Source organism: Somniosus microcephalus, unplaced genomic scaffold, assembly GCF_052327205.1.
Source record: "Somniosus microcephalus isolate GS21.2 unplaced genomic scaffold, FLI_Smic_1.0 unresolved_chr2, whole genome shotgun sequence".
NCBI classification, from domain to species: Eukaryota; Metazoa; Chordata; class Chondrichthyes; order Squaliformes; family Somniosidae; genus Somniosus; species Somniosus microcephalus.
In genome coordinates this window covers 30,828,847-30,856,192 of record NW_028225180.1, presented here as the reverse complement: position 1 = coordinate 30,856,192, position 27,346 = coordinate 30,828,847, and the positions used below count along the sequence as shown (strand labels likewise).

General features: G+C 45.6%; 1 protein-coding gene across 2 annotated transcripts; it reads left to right on the top strand.

Moving 5' to 3' along the window:
- The first annotated feature begins 231 nt into the window (after window positions 1-231).
- LOC147092415 (NACHT, LRR and PYD domains-containing protein 3-like) lies at window positions 232-27,346 on the top strand. 2 transcript variants are annotated; one of them, XM_085975912.1, is made up of 8 exons: window positions 232-399; window positions 4,168-4,336; window positions 4,441-4,506; window positions 17,336-19,073; window positions 24,042-24,128; window positions 24,930-25,100; window positions 25,242-25,409; window positions 25,578-27,346. In XM_085975912.1, exons 2-8 carry the CDS (start codon window positions 4,231-4,233, stop codon window positions 25,663-25,665), a joined length of 2,424 nt encoding a protein of 807 aa, XP_085832038.1. In that variant the 5' UTR covers window positions 232-399; window positions 4,168-4,230; the 3' UTR covers window positions 25,666-27,346. The 2 variants fall into 2 exon arrangements, with proteins under 2 accessions (XP_085832038.1, XP_085832037.1); XM_085975911.1 differs by lacking the exons at window positions 232-399; window positions 4,168-4,336; window positions 4,441-4,506 and adding an exon at window positions 4,515-5,098.

Genomic DNA, 27,346 nt, shown 5'->3' with positions numbered 1-27,346 from the left:
GGGGAGGCTTGAACAGATTAGCTGTAGACAATCGTGTTTGAAAAATTTAAAAACTTTTTTTAAAGAATTGAAATTGTAGATCGACGAGATATAGCAAGTGCGTTGAATGTGATTTTTCACAAGGTGTTCGATATAGCTCGCAGGAGGCTTCAGCCATTTGGTATAAGAGGAAATGTTGCAGCTTGGATATAAAGTGGATAATGTGTTTAGTTTTCTCCATTTGTGTTCACAGATCCGAACTCTTCAATCACTGAGATCTTGACAAAGTGCAACGATTGCAAGCTTTTCAAGTTGACGAATTTCTACTGGGACAGACTGGAAAATGCGGTTGAAGAAGGGGTGGACGGAGTCAGCTCGTTGTTAACATACGAGAAGCATTTCAGTGGAAAAGAACATGGGGTAAGAGGGAGGGACACAGAATGAGTTTGAATTATTAAAACATCACAAAACTGACAGGATGTCAGATCTTAGAACCATATAATGTTACCGAAGAGAAACAGGCCAAATAGGAAAGAAAGGATTATAACTGTTAATGGAGTATATCTGAAACAACAACACAGAAGTGAAAATACCCAGCAGATCTGTCAGTATCTGTACAAAGAAAGGTTAAGATACCAGTTACGATATAACCCTTTGTGGGCTGAATTCAAAGTGAACTTGTACTTTTAGTAGTACTGGGAAACAGAAAGGCAGGAATCAACTGACGGGATTTGGATGGAAGTTCATGAGTTGACTGATATACAAACTACTTAAAGTAAATCGAGGAACTGTGAGAAGATAACCATGTGCCTGCAAAATGAAACTAATTTTTTTTTGAAAATGCTAAATCAGTGAACAGGTTTGGACCCAAACAGCGCAAGCAATCAAAAAATAACCTGTGGGGAGCTTAGGATCAACCGAATAGAATGATCCAATTTATATTGATTCAGATACCAGAGCTAAATCAACTTGTTGGTTCTATGAGGAGCCTCAGGATGTTTAAGCAAATTATACAGCTATAGTTAGTAGAATCACAGAAAAGTATTGCACAGGAGGAGGCCACTCGATGTGTTGTGTCTCTGCTCACTCTTTGAAATAATAGTCCTGCTTAGACCCAAGTTCCAACATTTTGTCCATAGCCCTGTAAGTTCCTCATCCTCAAGTACTTGTCCAACTCCATTGAAATTATTTATGGAATCAGCTTTCACCATCTTTTCAGGGACAGCGTTCCTAATTCTGACAACTCTGAGTGAAAACAATTGGCCTCATCCTCCCTCTAGATCTTTTTCAATGATTTTAAAGCTATGACATCTGGTTATTGAACTACTCACCAGAGGCAATCGTTTTTCTCTATCTTCTCTATCAAAACCTCTCATCATCTTTAATATGCCTATTAGGTCACCTTCTTTGTTACAAGGAGAACGTTCCTAACTTTTCCAACCTAGTAGTAGAAAAGATTGGAGTCTGAATACTAACCAATCCAGGCAAGTTCTCAGCACGGGATACCAAAGAATTACTGACAGTGCCCTAATTAATACACCTAGATCAGGGGTGTTAAACAGAGAGTTCCATCCCGTCCATGTAACAGAAGTCCCTCATCCCTGGTGCTTTCTGTAATTTGTTAACATATGTCTTTCCAAGTGACAATTTTGTCCTGTATGATGGTCTTACAGTTTCCCCACCACTGGCATTAGGCCAACTGGCCTGTAGATGCGATACCTCTCCTCTTTATTGAACAGGGGTGTGACATTGGCAACTCTCCAGTCCTCTGACACCACTCACATGTTCAAGGAGGATTGGAAGTTTTGAAGGCTGCAGCTAAAACAACGACAATTTCCACCCTTACTTCCCTCAGCAACTGAAGATGCATTTCATCCGGACATGGTAGGGTTTATATTTTAATTGCTGCCAATATTTTAAGCGCCTCCCCTTTACCTATTTGCATCTTGTCCAATTTCTCTATTATGTCTTCATTTACTGTGACATTGTCAGTACACTCTTCATTTGTGAAGACAGATGAAAAGTATTAATTTAGCACCTCAGCCATGCCCTTTGGCTCCACAAAAGATGTCTTTTTTGGTTGTTAATCGGCCCCACCTTTTGTTTGATTAACCTTTACCAAATGACTATAGTATTCACCTTTACATTAACCAATGATATTTTCTCATACATTCTCTTGGCCCCTCGTATTTCCGGTTTCAGTTCTCCTCTGCACTTTCTCTATTCTTCTTGATTCTCTCTATTGTATTATGAATATGACATTTATTATAAGCCAACTTTTTCTGTTTAATGTTAACCTCTATAACATTAGTCATCCAGGGAGCTCTAGATTTGGATGCCCTTCTCCCCCCCCCATAGGAACGGGGCTGGTCTGTACCTGTGATATCTCCGCTTTGAATGCCTCCCATTACTCATATACTGTTTTACCTGCCAATCTTTGTTTCCAATTCAACAGATCCGTTTACACCTCACTGAAGTAAGCCCAATTTCAGTTGAGCATCTTCACCTTAGATTGTTCATTGTTCATTGTCCCTTTCCATTACTAACCGAAACTTAATAACATTGTGATCGCTGTTCCCCAGATGCTGTCCCACTGAAACCTGCTCCGCTTTCCCACTTCATTGCCCATAAATAGATCAAGCACTGTTTCCTTCCTTGTTGGGCTGGAAAGGTATTAATCAAGAATGTTCACGTCTAAACATTTCAGGAGTTCCATCTCTCCTTAGCATTTACGATGTGTATTCCCCAATCAAATGTCACCGTCCCCCACCGCAATATTTTTCTTCCATATTCCCCCTGAACTCACTGTGTCCAGGAATGTTAAGTTCTGATGCCTCCCCTTGTTTGAGGCAGGACTCCATATAGCTATTATATCATAACCCATATGTCTGCAGCTTACCAACATTATTGGTCATGCCCCGTGCATTGATGTATATGCATTCTAAACAAGCCTTAGTATTTTTGCATATCTCTCCTCTGTAATTCCTCCTCTTTCTGGATTGTTTCATATTCTAGGGCTATCTGTATCTCGCAATGCACGATACAACTTGCTTGTCCTCTCTAATTCTATATCCTGGTTCACGTCCCCCTATCAAATTAGGCTAAACACTCCCATTCATGGCCAATATTTGCTCAGAGCATTGCTCAGACCACAAAAGACTGAGCAGTATTGAGCCCCCTAACATCAGAATGAACGAATAATGTGGAGTGGGGTCAGAGCAGGGCAGGACGGGTCATACTAGGACCTAGGACCTTCCATTATAAACCACAGTCACAGAGCTGAATTTATCAACTTACAGGAAAAAACAGATCAGTGGATCATTATCTGGGTCTTATGAATGCTTGAAAAGTTAAAACAATCGAACTGTGGACCTTGGACCGTAAGGACTAACCCAGACACATGATACAAGTCTCAGACGAGACCAATGGTCATCCCCAATTCACATTGAATTGAATGTGTGGCAGCCCGTCCAGTATCGAAAGCATTGATGTGTCCAGAACACCTCTCAAAAAATAGGTGTATTTTGAATAAAAATGTGTATTATCGAAATAAGCATGGAGTGAAAAAATTATTGGAGAGAACATATTGTTGCTACAGCAGAAGCAATAAGTATAAATAAGCAAACCACAGTTAATTAGTGGCGATGTCAATGAGCAGATATTCAGGATTCCCCTTGACAGCATTGGATGGAGTCAGACAGCTGTGTTCAGATTAATGCGGGGAGATTGAGGTGTGGAGATTAAATACATGAAGTACAGTCCCTGGTGGGGTGGGGTCTACATGGTCTTAGCAGGATGAGAGCTTCTAGGTAAAATAGACTGGCATATTCCCATGGAGAAGCGGTTTTTCCCACCACTTCAATAACTCCCTGCATGATTCATTGAAATTTCATGGACCTCAGAGTATCTGCATTTCCTGAGATGGAGTAAAATACGTGTGCTTGAGGATTTATAACCTGCTGCCCAATATTCTGCTGTACATCGTCATTCATCCATGTCAAACAGACTGGCGAAGTTAGTGTCAAAAGATTAACCAATCTGTAACTAATATTCACGCCAATTAAATGAATTATCATGGTCCTGCTGTTGAACGGAATCAAACATATTGAATTCAATAGACATGGTGAGTATGGGGCTAAATTAATCTTTCTCTCCGCTCATCAATATATTCATTATTATTCTTTACAGAAAGTCATTGAGCTCACAAAGAGAAACCGGGCGGACAGTTCCAAACTTCTCCTAAATCTAGTGATGGAGAAAGGCTCTCAGGCCCAAAGGACAATGTGGGAATCATTTGTGAAAATGCGCCATGGTGTACCAAAGCTGGACAAAATACTGAAAGAAATACAGGAATTTGGTACAGTAAAATCACTCACTGAATTCAACTTCACATCTAAATTTCCATATTTTACTAAAGTAGTGCACAGATTGGCTTTCATGAAAACTAATTTATTTAAACAGGTCTCCTTCGAATTAATGACGTGGAAGCCACAAAATGTTTATCCGAACTTCCCACTCAACTGAAAGGTAGGTGATGGGGTAATGATTTCAAACAGATTATTTCGGTTCTGATGATCAGAGGCTTTCAACTTGAACATTGGTTTCGAGATGTTTAGAATCTGGGGGTGAAATATTCAACAGCTGGGCAAACAGCATTCAACTTCATTTTCACTTGTCATTGATGCTGAAATGTGTCATTGAAAGGTGTGGGATGAAGTTACAATACACACCCGGCTTGGGATTATCTGTAAATTTGCAGATGTTGTCATTACTCCAGTAATTTATTCAACTGTTCATGCGATTGGCCATTGCTGCCAGTGCACATCACTGACCAGGATAAAACATCAAACTCCCAGTTTGTCAGTCGGTCTAATAAAGCGATTAATTAGCAGAGAAAATCAATTTATTGGGGCTTCCCTGGATGACTCAATGGATGATGTACCAGTGAGTGTAGTGCTTAACCATTGGCTTAGATATTTGGTCGCGCACTGCACGTTTTTCAGCAGGTTATCGGACTCCTGTGGCCAATATACTGGACAAGAAGTGTACACACATTTCCAGCCTGAAGTGTGGATCGGGCCTCGCTGTGATGTCGGGAATGCACGGCACCAAGCGGCGGGTCAGCCAATTTAAATACTGAAAAACTGGTTAAAATGTAGTTAAGCATAATTTCCCCATGTACTTACCCTTTTACCAGGTTTTTAACAACGTGCCTGGAGAGCGGGTATTATGTCAGGTAAGTATGTTGTGTTCTTAATGACTCTCCATTGCTGTGAGTAGGTGACAGATGCAAAAGTGTTCTAAAACCTACCATTTCACAGCAGTTCATTTTACAAACGTCGATGCTGGAGCCTTCATGAGTTGCAACCCACTTTTGCACTTTATGCAGTTTGGAAGTGTTTGGAGTAAACTCCCTATCCTTGTCACCTCCTTGGAGCAAATTCTCTCACCATTAACAGATCGCTTCCGTCATCTAAAGTTCAGCTGCCACCTATTCCAGCAGAATCGGTACTCTTGAAAAAAGCTCACCTAGTTCCTCAGAATCCCACCATGATCAGCCCCAACACCAGCTGCACCAGCCACACCAGCATCACTAACAACAACACCAACCTGCTCCGCAATAACCAAATGCTGCACAGGACACAGGGCATCAGCACTCGAGCACATTGCTGCCCAGGATGCCAGGGATGGACTCACCATGGCCAGATTTATTTCACTTAACACTGTCTGCCACATGATGCGCCAGGTTGGCACGACCACAGACCCGCACCATTAACATCTCTACAACGCCCAAACCATTCCATTCACACTCATCAGCACTGTGGGGGATACCGTTGGGTCTCACAATTCACTGCAACTCACTTATCCAATTCCAAAGGTGCAGACAATTCTGTCCAAGAACGCAATGCGCTGAAAATAAAGATTTCAATGTTTCACAGCATACCACCACAAACTTCGCATGACTATTTGCTAAAGCACCCATGTGCCTACCCTTGTGTGTTCTTTTTTGGTATACTTGCAGTAGGATGAGGGTGAGTGTGAGGGGTAGCGAGTGAGATGGAGAGGGATGGGTGGAGGTGCAACGTAAGTTGGTGTGAGCAAGGATATGCAGGAGTGGGGTAGGGATGGCAGATGGTTGGAGATGTGATGAGTGTCACAGCAGGATGAGGTTGAGTGTGGCGTTGCAGTAACTTTCCGTGCACTACTGAGATCACTGAAGGGTTTGCACCACTGCAGCCTGGTCCTCCTGATTACAACCATGTTTGTGCCTTCCGGTGCAATGTGCAACCAGGCTGTGTTGGTGTCCTGGGGAGGTGTCTTCCACCCATTGGAAGGGAAGAGAACCTCCCTGCCTGCTGTGAATCCCTCTATAAGTAATTAGAGAGAGTCAAGGGAGAGCCTGGGTTCAGCCGTGCACATCTGTGCGGTGGTTGTCTGTGTTTGCAGCACCTCAATACTGTAGAACACTGACAGCACAAATGTCAAAATATACTTGGACATGGGTCCTTTAAGAAAAGCGGCAGATGAGACGTCACGAAATTACGTTACCAGACCTGCTTCCGTTTAATTGGCCTGGAACCGCGCAGGGTGGGGCTTAACAAGCCCTATCAATGGAAAATGGTTCTCACACAGCGGGATGGAGCCGGGAACGGTGTCGCCATCCGACACCAAGCTCGGTCGCACTTAACCCGCCTCGGCAAGAGAAATTGCGGTTTTGTGTCTGTATTGCTTGCTCGTTTCCCTATCCTAGTGCTCTTATGGGGTAGTTCCCCTGTGGCTACAGCTTTTGAGCTGGAACGCTGCTGAATGACCCTTGTCGACACTTCAGATGGCTGTGATGGGTGAACTCGAGCAGCCCTGTGCTCAACATGGCCGGCTGCAGACTGCGGAATCTTGACGTGGGCCCAGGTGGCTGTTTGACACTAACAGGAGCACTGGTGGACTGGCTTTTGGGGGAGCAGACATCCTGTCCTCCTGAGAGAGGACAGTAGGTGCCTCTCCCATGGAGCCAAGGCCATCGTCCTGGGACTGTCCCTCAGCACTCCTAGCAGCAACGTCAGCTGCCATGGAAGATGCCAGCAGCCAGTCCACCAGTGCTCCTATTAGTGCCATTATGGTGGGCTCCACTGGTGTGCTGATGGAGCTGATCACTCGGCCCGTGTTGCACAGAGTGGGCTCCAGGCCTGCGCAAAGCCTTTACAGAAGTTGGGGCTGGACACCTCCATGGTCTGCAACACTGTGCACTAGAAGGCTGCCCCGTGCACCGAGCATTTCCTGGTATATGTCCATCAGCTTTCTTCGGTAGGTGGGCCCCTCGAAGTCAGTATCTAAGTCCACTGCAGCAAAGCTAGAATGTGGTCTCTCCCTCCAGTGAGCACGTGCCCAATCATCCATCCACATCTCCTGCACATTCACCATGCAAGGACCCCTTATCTATCCTAGCCTCTAAAGCACCTGTGGTGCCAATATCTGAGATGCTACTTGCGATGGTTAGCTCGAGTAATGTTGCATCTCCAGGAAGACTAGCCTCCTGTTCCTCTACTGGCAGAAGGATGTCAACATCTTCAGCAGCTGAACTGAAAGAGATGGCCAGTTGTTATATTTTAGATTAAATTTGGAAAAGAGAAAGAGAGAGAGAGAGAGAGAGCGTTAATTGTTCTGGTGAAAACATCTGTAGGTTGTCTTGCACAGTATCTAGGAGAAATAGATGTAAAAAGTGAAAAATAGGAAACGGTGTGAGGAAATCTGAAACGTTTCCTCCAGTGATATCAGTCACCGCAGACAAGGCTCTGACCTTGCCGGTGATGGTCAGTACATATTCTCTGCGGTGGGAGAGTGTGTGCAGACAGGCTTGGCCTCTTCTGGTGAGAGTTTCAAGTCTCAAGTCCACTTGAACTTCTGCAAGAATGAAGAGAATGTTTTCATAACATTCTTGTGAGGTGTTTGAAAATGTGCATGTCATGGTAGGAACGCTGATATGCAGCGTGTGAGATGTTAGATTTGGGGTGTGTGACTTTGAGGGGAAGAATATATAGTAATTTGTGATGCAGTGCTTGTAGGAGCGTGAAGAGCATTGGGTTGGGTAGTATTATGAGTGTAGTGAGTTATGAGGCTAGAGATAGGGTAGCTGTGAGCAGAGGGTAAGAGAGTGATATTCTTACCTTGACAACCCCAATGCTGTCATTACGGAACTGCAGCCATGTCTTGGGAGCTAAGCCTCTACCACAGCTAAAATTATCAGGGAGGTGCATAAAATGATGTGGGGCTTATATGGTGTGGATATGGAGCACCTATTTCGCTAGAAGAGAGGTCAGTAACCAGGGGGCAGAGATTTCTAGTAATTGGTAGAAGGATTAGAGGGGAGCTGAGTACTTTTTTCACCCAGAGGTTTCTGAGGGTCTGGAACACCCTGCCTGAAAGGGTAATAGAGGCAGAAACCCTCATTGCTTTGATATAGTACTTGGATTTGCACTTGATGGGCCATAAAATTCAAAGTGGGATTAGGCGGGACAGCTCTTTTTCGACTGGCACAGGCACGAAGAACCAAATGGCCTACTTCTGTGCCATAAACTTCCATCATTCTCTGATTCCTTGATTTGCTCTGCCACCTCTCACACTGTCGATGGGGTTGCTGACTGGAAATTTCTTGCCCACTAGGGGACGGAGCATGTTCCTCCTTCTGTCCACTGCCACGATCAGGGCCTCTAGGGCATTAGGGGGCACCATCTAAAAACATAGGAAATAGGAGCAGGTGTAGGCCATTTGGTTCTTCGAGTCTGTTCCGCCATTCAATAAGATCATGACTGATCTTCTACCATGTCTCCATTTTCCTGAACTATCCAAATATCGCTTGATTCACTTAATATCCAAAAATCATTCGATCTCTGTCTTGAATATACTCAACAACTGAGCCTCCACAGCTTTCCAGGGTAGAGAATTCCAAAGTTTCACCACCATCCGAGTGAAGATATTTCTCCTCATCTCAGTCCTTACTGTCCGACTTCTTATTCTGAGCCTGTGACCCTCTGGTTCTAGACTCCCCAGCCAGGGGAAACATCCTCCTTGCATCTACCCTATGAAGCCCTGTAAGAAGTTTGTATTTTTCAATGAGATTATCTCTCATTCTTCTGTACTCTAGAGAATATAGGCCCAGTCTACTTAAGGAGTCATAGGACAATCCCCCCATCCCCGGAGCTGTTTGGTGAACCTTAGTTACACTCCGTCTATGTCAAATATATCCTCTGTTAGGTGAGAAGACCAAAATTGTACAGAATACTCCAGTTGTGGTCTCACCAGAGCCCTACATAATTGCAGGAGGACATATTTACAATTATACTCAAATCCTCTTGTAATAAGTCGAACATACCATTTGCTTTCCTAATGCTTGCTGTTGTCTGTAGCTCTAGCAGCCATTTGACCAATTCACCATTTTCTCCCAGAGAGTACCTTAACAAAGTGCTGGTTACCTCTTAAGTTGAGTCAGGGAGGCCCGATGTTTAGCACCCACCCCCGGCCAAAAGAAAACACAGTCACATAGCCATTGAATAGTATGGGTAGTGCCAGCCGCACCACTGGTTCATTAAAATCAGAACAAATAATAGCTTCTGCCTTATTCGATGCTAAGAGGATTCTGCAGTGCACGCTCCATTCACCACACCCCCGTTTTCACGCCCAATCCAATTTGAGGCCATGCGGTCTGTATGTGCATCACAATTCAAACAGTGTTAGTATTTTCTGAAACAAAATTACAGCAGGAACATTCTGAAGTGCAGAATATATCCACTTGATGCAAACAAGTCTGTCTTTGTAACAGTGAAAATCTCACCTGCCCGTCTGTTCCGTGTCCCCACAAACACATCAAATTGTCTCTCGGGTGACCACCAGACAGAAGAGAATAACCAAGCAGGTAGTGCAGGAGACATCAGAATGCATCTCGCTCACCAAACAGTATTCTGATCTGAGTACTGGTGAGTGACATGGTTCTTCTGGGGAATGTAGCCAGAGTCAAGTGCAAGGCACCACTTGTGGTTCAGCTGCACGTGGGGGGGGGAGGAAAAAGAGTGGCAACCAATAGTGACATGGCATTCTATAGTTAGGGGAGCAGACAGGCGCTTCTGCGGTTGTAGACGTGACTCCAGGACGGTATGTTGCCTCCCTTGGTGCCAGCATCAAGGATGTCGCTGAAAGGCTGCAAAACACTCTGATCGGGGAAGGTGAACAGCCAGAGGTCGTTGTCCATATTGGTTCCAACGACATGGGCAGGAAGAGGGATGAGGTCCTGCAGGTAGAGTTTAGGGAGCTAGGAGAGAGATTAAACAGCAGGACCTCAAAGATAATTATCTCTGGGTTACTCCCGGTGCCACAGGCTAGCGAGTACAGGAATAGGAGGATAGAACAGATGAATGCGTGGCTGGAGAGATGGTGCAGGAGGGAGAGCTGTAGATTTCTGAGGCATTGGGATCTTTTCTGGCCAAGTTGGGACCTGTACAATCTGGACGGATTAAACTTCATGGGCACTATCAGTAGCATATAGGAATAGAAAAGAGGAGTACCATATTAGATAGGAGCAGACTAAGAAAGACTACGAAAAATTCAAAAATATATTTAGAATGCATGTACGCAAACGAAGAAAGTGTGGTGAATAAGTTTTGTGAGCTACAAGCACAATTAGCCTTGTGGCAGTATGATGATCTGGCAGTTACAGAAACTTGGCATTAAAACGATTAGGACTGGGCACTTAATTTTCGAGGGTGCAAGGTGTTCATAAAAGATAGGTAAGAAAAAAGCGAGGTGCAGTGGCAGTGCTGATTAAGGAAGACGTTTTAGTGTTGGAAAGGGAGGATGTTTTTGAGGGGACAAGGACAGAATCAATTTGTTTATAGTTGAGCAACAAAAAGATATAGATATAGAAAGGCTATATGATCAAGCTATTGAGGGTATTCTATAGGCCTCCAAATAGTGAGAGAGGGGTGGAGGAGCAAATCTGCAGGGAATTCGCAAAGATATGAAAGAGCAATAGAGTGGTGATATTGGAGGACTTTAATTATCCAAATGTCGATTGGGATAATGCTACTGTAAAGGTAATGCAGGGGCAGAAATTTCTGAAATGTCTTCAGGAGTATTTCCTTGACCAGTATGTTCTTGGCCCAACTATGAAGGAGGCATTGCTGGACCTGGTGCTGGGGAATGAGGTGGGCCAGGTGGACCAAGTTTCTGTGGGAGAACACTTGGGTACGACTGATCATCGTATCGTATGTTTTATATTAGCAATGGAGAGGAGCAAGGAAAAATCTAGAGTGGAACTTCTAAACTGCAGTAGGGCCAATTTCAATGAGATGTGAAAGGACCTAGCCAGGGTAAAATGGAATCCAAACTGCCAGGGAAACTGTAATGGAACAATAGGTGATCTTTAAGGAGGAGATGTTCCAAGTACTGGCTAGGAACAATCCAAGAGGAGGGAAGGCTAAAAAAAACAAAGCAAGGGCTCCATGGATAAGGAGGGAGATAGAGAAGATAATGAAACCGAAAAAGAGGGTGTATGATGCATGTCAGGTGAATTCTTCAAGGGAGAACCAGGCGAAATACAACGGCCCAGAAATTTGTGTCCCAACACGTGAATACGCACGGGGTACTCACGCGTGGACCCGGTGGAAGTGCTGGTTTCTTGCATGCACTACGCAAGCGTGGGAAAGCGGCACTTCCGATCCCCTGAACGAAGGGGTTCAGAGGTCGAAAGCATGCGCGCGGGAGTCTGCGCGTGCGCTTTGAACTTCCGTTTTCTTTACAGGTTTTTCCGTGAGGGTAAGTCTTTAGATTTTAGAAATGTAAAAACCAGGCGTAAGGACTGCATTTTAAAACGTAACTTCTCAATTAATTAAAATTAAATCATTTTTTCCACAGGTTTATTATTTTTAAATACTTTAAAGCAAGGTAAGTTTATTTTTAGCCCCGTTTTTTTATAAAATTATTTTTTTCAAAATTTTAAATTATTGTTTAAAATAGTTATTTAATGTAAGTTATAGTTTTTTTTTAAAGTGTGATGTTTTTTATAAATTTATTTGAAGGTTAATAACTGTTTTGAGCCCTCGGCATTCATACATGTTGACAGGTCTTTCTGTCAATCTTATGACTGGGCTTTTCCCTCCTCCGATTGGCTTCCCATGGCTCACGTGATCCCAGGGGATGCATCGCACTAACTATGCCCCTGGGATATGCAAGCACAGTGCGTCTGGGTCTGGGCCTGGGCCAGGCCCCAGAGAGGAATTTCACACAGGCCCAAAGCTCAACTGCCGGCGCGCTAGGTAAGTGTAGGTTGGGGGCTTGCACCCGCGGGAAGCCCCTGACCCGAATTTCTGGGCCATTAACTTGAGAGGGGAAGTGAAGATGAAAATAAGATTGGCAAAGATAGTATATGAGAGTAGAATGGAGTTTAAAATAACAGTGAACCCAAAAACCTTCTACCGTCATGTAAGCAGTAAGCAGGTAGTAAGAGGCGGGGTGGGGCCTATTGGAGTCAAAGAAGATGTTATATGTTTAGAGGTGCAAGACAAGGCTAGAATACTCAATGAGTACTTGTTATCGGTGTTTACTAAGGAAGTGGATGCTGATAAAATATCGGTAGGAGTGGAAAAGTTAGAAGCAATGCAAGGGTTGCAAATTGATAGGCAGGATTTAATAGAATGGCTGTGTTTGCTTAGAGTTGATAAGTCGCCTTGTCCAGGTGGCTTGCATCCCCGGTTGCTAAGGGAATTTGGGGAGGAGATAGCGGAAGTGCTGGCCATAATTTCCAGATCTTCCCTAGAGGCAGGGGAGATGACTGAGGATTGGAAAGTGGCAAATGTGACACCATTGTTCAAGAAAGGTGTGAGGACAAACCTAGTAACTATAGGCCGGTCATTATAACATCAGCAGTGGGTATGGTTTTAGAAACAATAATCAAGGATAAAACTAACGGGCATTTGGAGAGGTTTAAGCTAATTAAGGAGAGGCAACACGGATTTGTAAAATGTTGATCATGTTTGACTGAACTAATTGAAATTTTTTCTGAAATAACAGGGAGGATTGATGAAGGGAATGGAGTGGATGTTGTCCACGTGGATGTTAGGAAGGTGTTTGATAAAGTATCACATAGAAGGCTGGTTATAAAAATTGAGGCTCATGGAAAAGGTGGGTCAGTGGCAGCTTGGATAAGGAATTGTCTAAGGGACAGAAAACAGAGAGTTGTGGTAAATGGCTGCTTTTCAGTCTGGAGGATGGTAGACAGTGATGTTCCCCAAGTGTCAGTGCTGGGGCCACTGCTTTATGTATTGATACCTATGAATCTAAATAAGCTGGATATTGGAACACATTTAGAATTTCTAAATTTGCTGCTCACACCAAAATTGGGGGTGTGACAAACTGCCTGGATGATACCAAGTGATTGCATCAGGACGTCGAATGGATGGCCGAATAGGCAAACAAGTGGCAGATGGAATTTAATGCAGAGAAGTGTGAGGTGAAGCATTTTGGCAGAAGGAACAGGAAGAGGCAATTTAAATGTAATGGTACAGTTTTAAAGAGTGTGCAAGGACAAAGGCCCTGGGAGTTAATGTGCATAGGTCCCTGAAGTGGGCGGGAAATATTGAGAGAGTGGTTAGCAAAGCATATGGTATCTTGGGTTTCATAAATAGAGGGATTGAGTGCACAAGTCAAAATGAAATGCTGAATCTTGATAAAGCGCTGGTTAGGCCACAACTGGAATACTGTGCCCAGATCTGGTCCACACACTTTAGGAAGAATGTGAAGGCCACTCAGAGGGTTCAGAGGAGATTTAACAGAATGGCTCTGGGGACGGGGGATCTTAGCTCAAGGACTGGTTGGGGAAGCTGGGTTTGTTTTCATTAGACCAAAGGAGGTTGTGGAGTGATTTGATAGATGTGTACAATATTATGACGGGTTTGGATAGGCTAGATGGGGAAAGGCTGTTCCCACTATTTGATGGTACAAGGAATAGGAGACACAGATTTAAGGTTGTGGGCAAGAGTTACAGAGGGGATGTGAGGAAAAACCTCTTTACACAGCGAGTGGTGATGAGCTGGAACTCACTGCCGATGGAAGTGGTGGAAGCGGACACATTCAATGTTTTTAAAATAGACTGGATAGGCACTTGAGGGAAATAACTTGCAGGGCTACGGGGATAGAGCGGGGGATTGGGACAGATTCGATTGCTCTGCAGAGAGCCGGCATGGATTCGATGGGCCGAATGGTCTCCTTCTGTGCCGTTATGACTCGATGTCCATGACTCATCCAATCGTAGCAAAATAATCGAATCTCCTACATTTTCTCCTCTACCCGCTCCTGCACCTGCACCTTTGGTAACCCCCAAGGATATATCCTTGGTTCCCTCCTATTTATGATCTGCATTCTGCTCCTTGGCGACATCATCCGAAAACAAAATGTCAGATTACACTGAAGAGATCCTGCTCTACCGCACCACCATCTCTCTCACGTGCTCCAATTCTCGGATGTGTCACATAGCTTGTCCAACATCCAGTATTGGCTGAGCAAACACTTCCTCCTGTTAAATATTGGCAAACCAAAACAATTATCTTTGGTCGCGGCCACAAACTCCATTCCCTAGCCACGGACTCCATCCCTCTTCCTGTCAACTGTGTGATCTGAACCAAAAAGTTAGCAACCAATGCATCCTATTAGATCCTGAGCTGAGCTTTCACTCCCATACACTCTCCATCAACAATACCTCCTATTTGCAACTCGGTAAAATTCTCTGCCTGCGCCCCTGCCTCAGCCCATCTAATGCTGAAATCCTCATCTATTCCTTTGCTATGTCCAGTCACAATTATTCCAACACGCCATGGTTTGCCAAGCAACCAATCTGTAAATTTGAGCTTATCCAAAATTCTGCTGTGCCTATCTGCTCGCACCGAGTCCCGTTCACCCATCACCCATGTGCTCGCTGACCTACTTTGTCTACCGGTCTGGCAAAACCATGCTTTTGAAATTATCATTGATGTATTCAATCCCTCCATGACCTCACCCATCCTTATCACTACAATCTGCTCCAGGCCTACAACCCTCCGAGATCTCTGTACTCCTCAATGTTGAACTTTGTGCATCCCTGATTTTCACTCCTCTGCTATTGGCGGCTGTGTTCTCAGCAGTCTCGACCCTGAACTCTGCAATTCCCTCTCCAACCCTATCCACCTCATTTATCGCCTTTTCACGCTGAACAGTCTACCTCCTTGACAAAGCTTTTGGTTACTCGTTCTAATATCTCTTTATTTGGCTCGGTGTTTCATTTTATCTGATTATTCTCCTGCTAAGCCACTTGAGTCGTTTGTACTAAGTTAAGGGGGCGATATCAATTCAAGTTATTGTTGTTAATCCCCTTTTTACCTTCACAATAACACTAACAATACCCTGTGACGTGTTAACAGGAAATGTATAGAATTTCCCAAGAGCTCACCCAAGAGATGAGCAAACATTAGTACATTGTGAGCCTGTCCCTCTCTCAGTGCTGCCCAATCAGTACATTGTGAGACTGTCCCGCTCTCAGTGCTGCCCAATCAGTACATTGTGAACCTGTCCCTCTCTCACTGCTGCCCAATCAGTACATTGTGAGTCTGTCCCTCTCTCAGTGCTGCCCAATCAGTACATTGTGATCCTGTCCCTCTCTCAGTGCCGCCCAATCAATACATTGTGAATCTGTCCCTCTCTCAGTGCTGCCCATTCAGTACAATGTGAGCCTGTCCCTCTCTCAGTGCTGCCCAATCAGTGCATTGTGAGCCTGTCACTCTCTCAGTGCTGCCCAATCAATACATTGTGAGTCTGTCCCTCTCTCAGTGCTGCCCAATCAGTACATTGTGAGCCTGTCCCTCTCTCAGTGCTGCCCAATCAGTACATTGTGAGCCTGTCCCTCTCTCAGTGCTGCCCAATCAGTACATTGTGAGCCTGTCCCTCTCTCAGTGCTGCCCAATCAGTACATTGTGAGTCTGTCCCTCTCTTAGTGCTGCCCAATCAGCACATTCTGAACCTGTCCCTCTCTCAGTGCTGCCCAATCAGTACATTGGGAGCCTGTCCCCCTCTCAGTGCTGCCCAATCAGTACATTCTGAAACTGTCCCTCTCTCCATGCTGCCCAATCATTATATTGTGAGCCTGTCCCTTCTCAGTGTTGGCCAATCAGTACATTGGGAGCCTGTCCCCCTCTATGTGCTGCCCAATCAGTGCATTGGGAGTCTGTCCCTCTCTCAGTGCTGCCCAGTCAGTACATTGTGAGTGTGTGACTCTCTCACTGCTGCCCAATCAGTACATTGTGAGCCTGTCCCTCGCTCTGTGCTGCCCATTCAGTATATTGTGAGTCTGTCCCTCTCTCAGTGCTGCCCAATCAGTACACTGTGAGCCTTTCCCTCTCTCAATGCTGCCCAATCAGTACATTGTGAGACGGTCCCTCTCTCAGTGCTGCCCAATCAGTATATTTTGAGCCTGTCCCTCTCAGAGCTGACCAATCAGTACATTGTGAGCCTGTCCCCCTCTCAATGCTGCCCAATCAGTATATTTTGAGCCTGTCCCTCTCAGAGCTGACCAATCAGTACATTGTGAGTCTGTCCCTCTCTCAGTGCTGTCCAATCAGTACATTGTGAGCCTGTCCCTCTCTCAGTCCTGCCCAATCAGTACATTGTGAGTCTGTCCCTCTCTCAGTGCTGTCCAATCAGTACATTGTGAGCCTGTCCCTCTCTCAGTGCTGCCAACTCAGTATATTTTGAGTCTGTCCCTCTCCGAGCTGACCAATCAGTACATTGTGAGTCTGTCCCTCTCTCCGTGCTGCCCAGTAAGTACATTGTGAGACTGTCCCTCTCTCAGTGCTGCCCAATCAGTACATTGTGAGCCTGTCCCTCTCACAGTGCTGCCCAATCAGTACATTCTGAACCTGTCCCTCTCTCAGTGCTGCCCAATTCCCGATTTGTTATTTATACAAAAGCTCAGCTCTGCTGGTTGGGGGGTTCAATGATTTTTCCATTATAACCACTGCAGCCATAAAACCAGATTCACCTGTGGATTTGTAATGAGATGTCGGCAGTACATTGTGCGACAGATAGTATTCACCATCAGAGGGAACATTTCACCTTCACCCAGCTCACCATGTTAAGTAAATATTAGTGTCCCATGTAGATTTGGATCATCTCTCAGAAATGTACTCTGTCAACCAAGATTCACATGAACTGTTTTGCTTTTCTAACTGTCCTTGATTAAAATATCGAAGTAGATCCTGTGACATTTTACTGTAAACAGTAAATCGGAGATTTCTTAGAATATATAACTAACATTGAGACCATTTTTTGTCTGTTCTATTTGAAGATCTTCAACAGAAACACAAGGAAACACTGCGGGAACAAACTGAAACACTGAGAGTGAACACTATCCTAATAAAGGAGAAGGTTAAGATTTTCCAGCTGGTTGATCGATACGCTGAGCTAACGGTCATTTCTACTGTTCGAGATCGGACACTTGTAGAACATGAACTGCTGGCAAGAGGCCGAGACCATGAAGAGTGGAGAGAGAAACACCTCCGGAAAGAGCTGGAGAAAATCCGAACTGATCAATTGTTCCAGAGCAGTTTTTCCCGGAGTAAGTCCAATTTTGGGAGTTCAGGAGCAGTGAGCGGAGTCCCGGGGATTGGAAAAACAACAATGGTACAAAAGATTGTTCATGACTGGGCAACTGGGAAAATATATCCACACTTTCAATTTGTTTTCAGCTTTAAATTCCGGGATTTGAACGCTATTAGCTGTAGAATAAACCTAAGGAATCTGATACTGGATCTGTATCCTTACTTTGGGAATGTTCTGGGAGAGCTCTGGAAGAACCCAGAGAGATTGCTCTTTATATTCGATGGTTTGGATGAATTCAAGGACAGTATCAATTTTGCTGACAATCGGAGAAATACAGAACCTCAGCACATGTGCACAGATCCCGAATGCTGGTGTGAAGTGTCTGACATTGTGTACAGTTTAATACAGCACAAGCTGCTCCCAGGATGTTCAGTGCTAGTGACCAGCCGCCCCACTTCATTACATTTATTAGAAAAGGCTGAGATCAGTGTCTGGGTTGAAATCCTGGGATTTGTTGGTGAAGAACGTAAGGAATATTTCAACAAGTTTTTTGAAGATCAGGAGGTGGCAGCAGCTGTTTTCAAACACGTGGAAGAGAACGAGATCCTGTACACAATGTGCTACAACCCTTCCTACTGCTGGATCCTCGGTCTGTCACTGGGTCCATTCTTTACACAAAGAGAAAGCAATCAGCAGCGAGTTCCTAAGACCATTACCCAACTATATTCCTACTATATCTACAACATTCTGAAAAACCATGGCCGAGAGATTGAAAGCCCCCGTGCTGTGATACTGAATCTTGGTGAGATGGCCTTCACAGGAGTCTCTGAGAAGAAGATTGTATTTAGAGATGGAGATTTGAACAAGTACAATCTGCAACCTACCCAGTTCCTGTCTGGGTTCATGATGGAACTTTTGGAGAGAGATGATTCTGCCCAGAGCGTGGTGTACACATTCCCACACCTCACCATCCAAGAGTTTGTAGCCGCACTCGCACAATTCCTGACTCCAGATCCCGGGGACATCCTGAAACTCCTCAGAGAATCTTTCAGCAAGGAAGATGGGCGATTTGAGATATTTCTCCGTTTTGCTGCTGGTCTCTCCTCCCCACAGGCAGCTCGGCCCCTGGAGGAGTTTATGGGTCCATTTCTTCATCAAACCACATGCCGGGTGATTGACTGGGTGCAGGAGAAGGTTGAAGGACAGATTGGGAACACAGGGAGTGAAACTGATAAAAGGAACCTCCTGAACACATTCCACTACCTGTTTGAGTCTCAGAATAAAGCATTGGCTCGGGCCACAGTGGGATCTGTGAAAACACTTTCATTTCGTGGATTAAGATTGACCCCAATTGACTGTGCGGTCCTGTCTCATGTCATTGGACTCTGTGATACAGTAAAAGACCTCGATATGCAGAACTGTTACATTCAGTGTGAAGGGCTCCAGCGGCTTGGACCTGTACTGCACAAATGCCTGGCTTTGGGGTAACTGTTATTTGTCTATAACTGTTGGGCGAATTGTAGAACAGTCACAGATTGTGTTGTTTCTCCATAATGAACGTAAACAAACAGTTCAGTCAAACAAGAGAGAAGCAGATTCGACACAAATATGACCAAAAATAAGAGGCAATAGTCTGTAATCGCTGTGGACTGGAGAATCTCAAATGAATCCTTATGGACAAGTAGGGATTTTATAGTGTTTGTCGGATCAGCAAATACAGGTCACTGAGGCCTAGAAATTCGGTATGGCCCCGCCAGGTCTTTTGCGCCCGAAATTTAGTGCTCGCCAGGATTCCCGTAGCGCCCGCCTAAAATTCAGTTGCGACGGGCCAAGACGGCGGCGGGCGCTATTGCAGGGTTTGGCCGCCTCACTAGGGGCGTTAAATGTCACTTTCAGGCGTTCAGCTCCCGCTGCGGCACCTGATGCGGTGCGGCAGGCTGGGGTACTGCAGGCCTCCTCCTTCTCTTAAGGAGGAGCTGCCTGCAGCCGTCAGATCACCGGTGGATTCCCCCGGCAAATGAGCCCGGCACCACGGAGAAGTGCCGGGCTCGCGGGACACAGACATCAGTGCCGCGGGGGGGGTGGTGCAGGAGTCCGGGGAGGGAGGTGTGGCCAGGTGGCCACCGGGAAAGCGGCCGGCCGCCGCTCCACCTTTATGCGCCGGCCTTTCGGAGCTGCAAGACCCCGTTTCACAAACGCTGTTTGCGGCTGCCACGGGCGAGGCGGCCGCAACTGAATTTGGCCATCGGGCCGGAATAGCATTGCAACCGGGGTGCTGCGCACACCGATGACGTCATCGGTGCCGGCGCAGCGCTACCGGCTAACGCCGATGTTAGGGTCCATCTGAATTTCGGGCGGTAAAAAACTTTAGGCGCAAACCACTTTATAGCCAATAAGTGGGCACAAACGCAACTGAATTTCTAGGCCTGAGTGTCTGATAATTTAATTACAATAAATCATATTTAATCAGGCTGTTTTGCAGAAGATAAGCATAAAATATAATCCGGCAGTAAAGATAAAATGAATTTAAAATATTTTCCAAACCCACCAATTCAACTGGAAACAGGAGAGAAACCCAAGTTTAAATCACTAACTGTTCAATATTTACTCGAATAGCATGCAGGGTGTGTCATGTCAAGGGTTTAGTTTCCTGGATTGGGAATATTGTGGAATCGGGAAATATTTCAGCTCTAAACATTTACAACTATACACAGTCCTGAACATTGAGTAAGGATTGATATTCAGGATCTTCTGTCAGCCGGTAAAAAGTTTCCAATCTAACGTGTTGTGGGGTATTAGTCCCGGAGTACAGACACGCACTGGCCAGCGGTGGGGCCTCACACACAGCGGGCGGCTCCTGGGTAAACCGGAGGGAGTGAACCCTGTGAGGCCCAAATCGGGGAAGGAACTTCCGAAAATTACCCAAAAATTCTCAGGCCAGTTACACCACTCCACTATAAACTAGGAACACAGGGACTTATAAAACTTGTAACGGGACAGAATAAACTCCATTGCAGCTTTTGAAAAACATTCACTTTAAACCAAAAGCAAAATACTGCGGTTTCTGGAATTCTGAAATAAATACAGAAAATGCTGGAAATACTCAACAGGTCAGGCAGCATCTGTGGAGAGAGAAAGAGATTTAACGTTTCAAGTTGATGACCCTTCATCACCGTTCTGAAAAATGGTCATCGACCTGAAATGTTAACTCTGTTCCTGTCTCCACAGATGTTGCCTTGACCTGCTGAGTATTTCCAGCATTTTTGTATTCATTATAAGCCCTCTGACACCCACAGCTTCATCTGACCTCGCTTCCTTTAAGGACACTGGTTCATTCTTCCAGTTTTACCATCTCTGCCGCAGGTGCTCTGATAATGCCACGTTGCATACTATTGATTCTGACATGTCTTCCTTTTTCCTCAAACTTGGATTCCCATTTACCATAGTGGACATGGCTCTTGACCATGTCCATTCTCCTTCCCGCAATTCTGCTCTCATCCCTTCCCCTCCCTCCCGGAACCAGGATATGGTTCCCCTTGTCACCTTTCAGCACACCAGCCTCCGCATTCAACGGATCATCCTCCACCATTTCCGTCACGTCCAGCATAATTCCACCACAAAACACATCTTCCCCTCACCTCCACTTTCAGCATTCCGAAGGGGCCACTCCCTTCACGACACCCTGGTTCACTCCTGAATCACCCCCAACAACCCTTCCCCTTCCCACGGCACCTTCCCTTGCAAGCACAGGAGATGCAACACCCGCCATTTACCACTTCCCTTCCCACCATCCAGGACCCCAAACACTTCCAGGTAAAACAGTGATTTACTTGTACATCTTGCAATTTAGTATACCGTATTCACTGCCCATTGCCATTCACATCTCATCTAGATTCAACTTTTGTTTCTTAACTTGTCCCATTACCACCTCCTTTTTCTTGCACCATCATCCCTTTTGTCTTTTAATCTCTCCTTTCTTCCACACTATCATAGACTATCCCTTTTGTTCTTTCCTCCACTACCCCCTCCCGCACATTTGCCTGCCCCTACAAGTGCTTAAAAATCTGTTATACCTGTAACTTTTTCCAGTTCTGACAAAGGGTCGTCGAGCTGAAACTTTACCTCTGTTTATCTCTCTATAAATGCTGCCTGACCTGCTGGGTATTTCCACATTTTTCTGCTTTTATTTCAGAATTAATCCTCCCTGTTATATAAAATCCTGGGGGATGGATTTTTACAGCAGCAGTTAGCGTTTCACAATGTAACTCACCCCTAGATTAATATAATGCACAGAGCATAAAGTACAGGGTATCACCGCTTTATCATATAATTCATGAAAATCGCCCCATTCCCATAAAATCCGGGATTTATGGAGCAGCATAAATGAGACAGGATTTCCCAGACATGATGGAGCCAGTCACTGAGCTCCAGAAGGGTAATTCTGATCATCAGGGAATGAAACCGGACTGAGGCATATTTAAAGGCATGATACAGACAGCATTTTACTTAATAAATACATTTACGTACAGTCCCTGAATATATGGGGAGTTGGACAGAATGAGATTCATCCCCAGTGACATGAATAGGGGGGAATTTTGCGGGGGTCAGCGGGCGCGATCGGTGGCGGGTCGATAGGAAAACTGGATTTTTCCTGGATCTGTCAGCGCTGAGCAGACCTGACAGACAGCGACGTGGGTCGGGGGGGGGGTGGTGGAATTCAATTCATTATGACCTTGTTAACAAAGGATTAACAACTATTTTAGCTCACCTTCAGAGTTTACCAGGTCGCCCACGTGGTCCACGCTGCTCGGGGATCACGTCAGGTAAACAGGGCGGTAGTTGAATGGTCATAGAATCATTTGATTACTTGACAGCTGGAAATGTGCTATAAAATCTCCCATCTCACAGCTGTTCACTTTCCAAGCTCAGAAGCTGCTGGTCACTGCATTTGGAAGACAGAGTGGGCTTTATGCAGTTTGCAAGTGTTTGGAGCAAACTCTCTATCCAGTATCCCCTCAATTGTACCACCTCCCTCACCATTGACAGATCGCTTCTGTCATCTCAAGTTCACCTGCCATCTATTACATCAGCATGGTTAAGGAAAATACTGTCTCACTTTGTGCCTCAGAATCCCACCACGATCAGCCCCAACACCAGCAGCACCACCAACAACACCAAACTGTTCCGCAACTCCTGATGCTGCACAGCATAGAGGGCATCAACACCTGTCCACATTGCTTTCCGGGACGCCAGAGATGGCCTCAGCATGGCCAGATTTTCTTGACTTGATGCTGCACCCCCAGGATGCCACATGATGCGCCAGGTTGCCACCAGCCCAAACCAACAACTTAAAGCATCCCTACATGACCAAACCATTCCTGCCACACTCGTCAGCATTGCTGGGGGTACCGTTATGAGACACCATTCACTGCAACTCAATAAGCCACATCCAAAGGTGCACACTAATGTGTCGAACAATGGAAAGTCTTGAAAATAAAGATTTCAATGTTTGACACCACATTAAGCGAAACTTCACATGAACATTGGCTAAAACATACAAGTGCCTATCCTTGTGTGTTGTTAGTTGATATGTTTTGACTAGGATGAGTGAGAGTGTGAAGTTTGGTTAGTGAGATGGGGATGTGATAATAAAGTTAGAGAGGGATGGGTGGAGGTGCAAGGTAAGTTGGTGTGAGTAAGAATGTTCAGGAGTAGGGCAGGGAAGGCAGAGTGAAGGGGATGTGATGAGTGGCACAGCAGGATGTGGTTGAGTGTGGCTTTGCAGTAATGTTTTGTGATCTGAGATCATTGAAAGGTTTGCACCACTGCAGCCTGGTCCTCCTAATGACATTCCTGCTTGAGCCCCACTGTGCAATGTGCAACGAGGCTGCATTGGTCTCTTCCATCCAACGGAAGTGAAGAGAATCACCCTGTTTGCTGTGGGAGATCCTAGGTGCAGAGGTTGTCAGTGTTTGCAGCACCTCAATACTGTAGCACAATGGTCAATCTCAATGTGAGTGTCATTAAATGACATAATCAATCCTGCTTCCTCGCATTCTCCAGAGCGAGACCGCGACCCGACCCTGTACCCGGCCACACCCGACCCGCCACCAACCCCGGCCGCTCCTGACCCGACACCGACCCCGGCCGCACTTGACCCGCCACCGACCCTGGCCGCACCCGACCCACCACCGACTCCAGCCGCACCCGACCCACCACTTACCCCGGCCGCACCCAACCCGCCACCGACCCCGGCTGCACCAGACCCACCACCGACCCCGGCCGCACCCGACCCGCCACCGAACCCGGCCGCACCAGAACCGCACAGGGAGAGAAATCTGTTTATTAATGCCCTGGAGCACTTTCAGTGATTGTTGTAATATCCGAGAGAGAAAAATATATCAGATCCGGTGTTTGATTCAGTTTGTTTCTCTCTCTCTCTTTGCGTTTAGACTGATCGGCAATGAACTGAGAGATTCAGGAATGAAAATATTGTCTGAGGCTCTGAGGAACCCGGAATGTAAAATAGAGAAACTGGAGTAAGTAGCAGACTGTGTGAGATTGTGTTTATAATGGGCCAGAAAATCGGGTCCCCACGAGTGAGTACACGCTGGGTACTCACAGGCAGGGCCAACAAAAGTGCCAGTTTTGTGCATGCACTGCACATGCATGGGAAACCGGAACTTCTGTTCCCTTGAAGGAAGTCGTTCACAGGTAGGACGCGTGCGCCGGGCCTGTTTTTAACAAGGTAAGTGGTGAATTAAGTAAAATTAAAACATTTATTCCACAGGTTTATTATTATTAAATAATTTAAAGAAAGGTAAGTTTATTTTTAGCCCCTTTAAAAACTGTAATTAATTTTTCCAAAAATTTAAATTATTGGTTAAAATATTTATTTTATGTAATTTATAGTTGTTTTAAAAATGTGATTTATTAAAAAATGTATTTGAAGATTTAGTTCGGTTTTGGGGCTGATCTCTATTCATAGATTTGACAGGTCTTCCTGTCAAATCTAAGAACAGAGATTCCCTGCTACGATTGGCTCTCCATGGACCACATGATCCCAGGCGATGCTTCGAACTAACTGCGCCCCTGGGATATGCAAGCACTGCATGCTGGCACCTGGAGGAGGCCCAGGATCAGAATCCCACACGGGCCCACAGCACAACAGCCGGCGCGTTAGGTAAGTGCAGATCGCGGGCGCAACCTCCAACCCGAATTTCTGACCCATAATAACTGGTTTTCCGACACTGTACACTATTATTATTTATAGTAATAGTGTTATTAATAAACTCTGGGGATTTACTCTGATTCATGTTATATCTCTCTCTGATCCCCAGGCTGGATAATAACGATCTCACAGATTCTTGTGCCGAGGTCTTTGCCTCCGCCCTCAGTACAAACCGGTCACTGATGGTTCTGGGCCTGGGAAATAATAAACTGGGAGATTCAGCAATAAAACTATTGTCTGCGGCTCTGAGGAACCTGGATTGTAAAATACAGGAACTGGAGTAAGTGACAGACTGTGTGAGATTGTGTTTATAATAACTGTTTGTCTGACACTGAGCATTATTATTAGTATCAGTAAAAGTATTATTAATAAACACTGGGGATTTACACTGATTCCTGTTATTTCTCTCCCTGAATCCCAGGCTGTGTGGTGTCTGTCTCACAGATTCTTGTACCGAGGACCTCGCCTCCGCTCTCAGTACAAACCGGTCACTGAGGGATCTGTCCCTGGGGTCAAACTCTTTCACAGACCGATCTGTCCTCGCTCTCTGCCACCTGACACTGAACTGCAAGAGTCTAGAGCGGATCCGGTGAGTGTGTTAATGTTTAATGTAATATATAAAATATCAATGGGATTCAGTCACTTTTATGTGTAACATTTGTCTGTAATTATTATTGAAATATTAACCCCAGTCTCCCTGATATTTACAATGCTGTTCAATCTGTTTATTTCCTGTTTACACTTTAATCTGTTTCAGGCTGTGGGAAAATGAATTCAATTCAACCGGAAAGAGAATTCTGAGCGCGCTGCGGGGAATAGAGCGTGACCTGAGAGTGGATCTGTGAGAGCGCCCGTCATCTCCCATTGTGATGTCGGAGGCCCAGCCACAGTGTACCAAGAATCTGCCGACTGGGCCCACAGCGCTGCTTCTGCAGGAGGTCAGGGGCTGAATGCACAGACAGGATGGGCCCAGGGTGGGGCTCAGTCTGGGCTGCAGTGGGACACTGACAATTGCACTCAGTGCTCCTGGGTGTCTCTCCCAGTGAGGAGTCAGGCTCTGTTACATGTGTACCTTTTTACAGTGTGTTTCTCTCCCAGTGAGGTTTCAGACTCTGTAACAAGCGTCCCTGTGTACAGTGTGTGTGTCTCTCCCAGTGAGGAGTCAGGATCTGTAACAAGTGTCCCTGTGTACAGTGTGTGTATCTCCCAGTGAGGAGTCAGGATCTGTAACAAGTGTCCCTGTGTACAGTGTGTGTATCTCCCAGTGAGGAGTCAGGATCTGTAACAAGTGTTCCTGTGTACAGTGTGTGCCTCTCCCAGTGAGGAGCCGGACTCTGTAACAAGTGTCCCTGTGTACAGTGTGTGTCTCTTCCAGTGAGGAGTCAGACTCTGTAACAAGTGTCCCTGTGTACAGTGAGTGTCTCTCCCAGTGAGGAGCCGGACTCTGTAACAAGTGTCCCTGTGTACAGTGTGTGTCTCTTCCCGTCTGGAGTCAGACACTGTAACAAATGGCCCTGTGTACAGTGTGTGTGTCTCCCAGTGAGGCATCTGAATCTGTAACAAGTGTCCCTGTGTGCAATCTGTGTCTCTCCCAGTGAGGAGCCAGACTCTGTAACAGGTGTCCCTGTGTACAGTTTGTGTGTCTCCCAGTGAGGCATCTGAATCTGTAACACGTGTCCCTGTGTGCAATCTCTGTCTCTGCCAGTGAGGAGTCATACACTGCAACAAGTGTCCCTGTGTACAGTCTGTGTCTCTCCCAGTGACGTGTCAGACTCTGCAACAGGTGTCCCTGTGTACAGTGTGTGACGCTCCCAGTGAGGAGACAGACTCTGTAACAAGTCTCCCTTTGTACAGTGCATGTCTCTCCCAGTAACGAGTCAGATTCTGTAACAAGTGTCCCTGTGTAAAGTGTGTGTCTCTCCCAGTGAGGCATTTGAATCTGTAACAAGTGTCCCTGTGTACAGTGTGTGTCTCTCCCAGTGAGTCATCAGGCACTGTATCAAGTGACCCTGTGTACAGTGGGTGATTCGCCCAGTGAGGAGTCGGACTCTGTAACAAATGCCCCTGTGTAAAGTGTTTGTCTCTCCCAGTATGGATTCGGACTCTGTATCAAGTGTCCCTGTGTACAGTGATTGTATCTTGCAGTGAGGAGTCACACTCTGTAACAAGTGTCCCTATAACCCTCCGAGATCTCTCCACACCTCTGACCTGTTGCACATTCTCGACTTTTCTTGCTCCACATTGGCGCCATGACTTCAGCTGTGAAGGCCATAAATTGTGGACATCCCTCCCTAAATCTCCTCGCAGCTCTAACTCTCCTTCCCCCTCCTTTAAACGCTTCTTAACACCTAACTCTTTCACCAAGCTTTGGGCCCGCTCCCCTAAAATCTCCATGTTGCTCAGTGTCGAATTTTGTCTGAGAATTGCCTTGTGTCATTTCATTACATTAAAGCCGCTATATAAATGCAAGTTATTGTTGTTGTTCCTTTGTTGTCTTAATAAAACTCCACCGCTTACTTCAGCTCA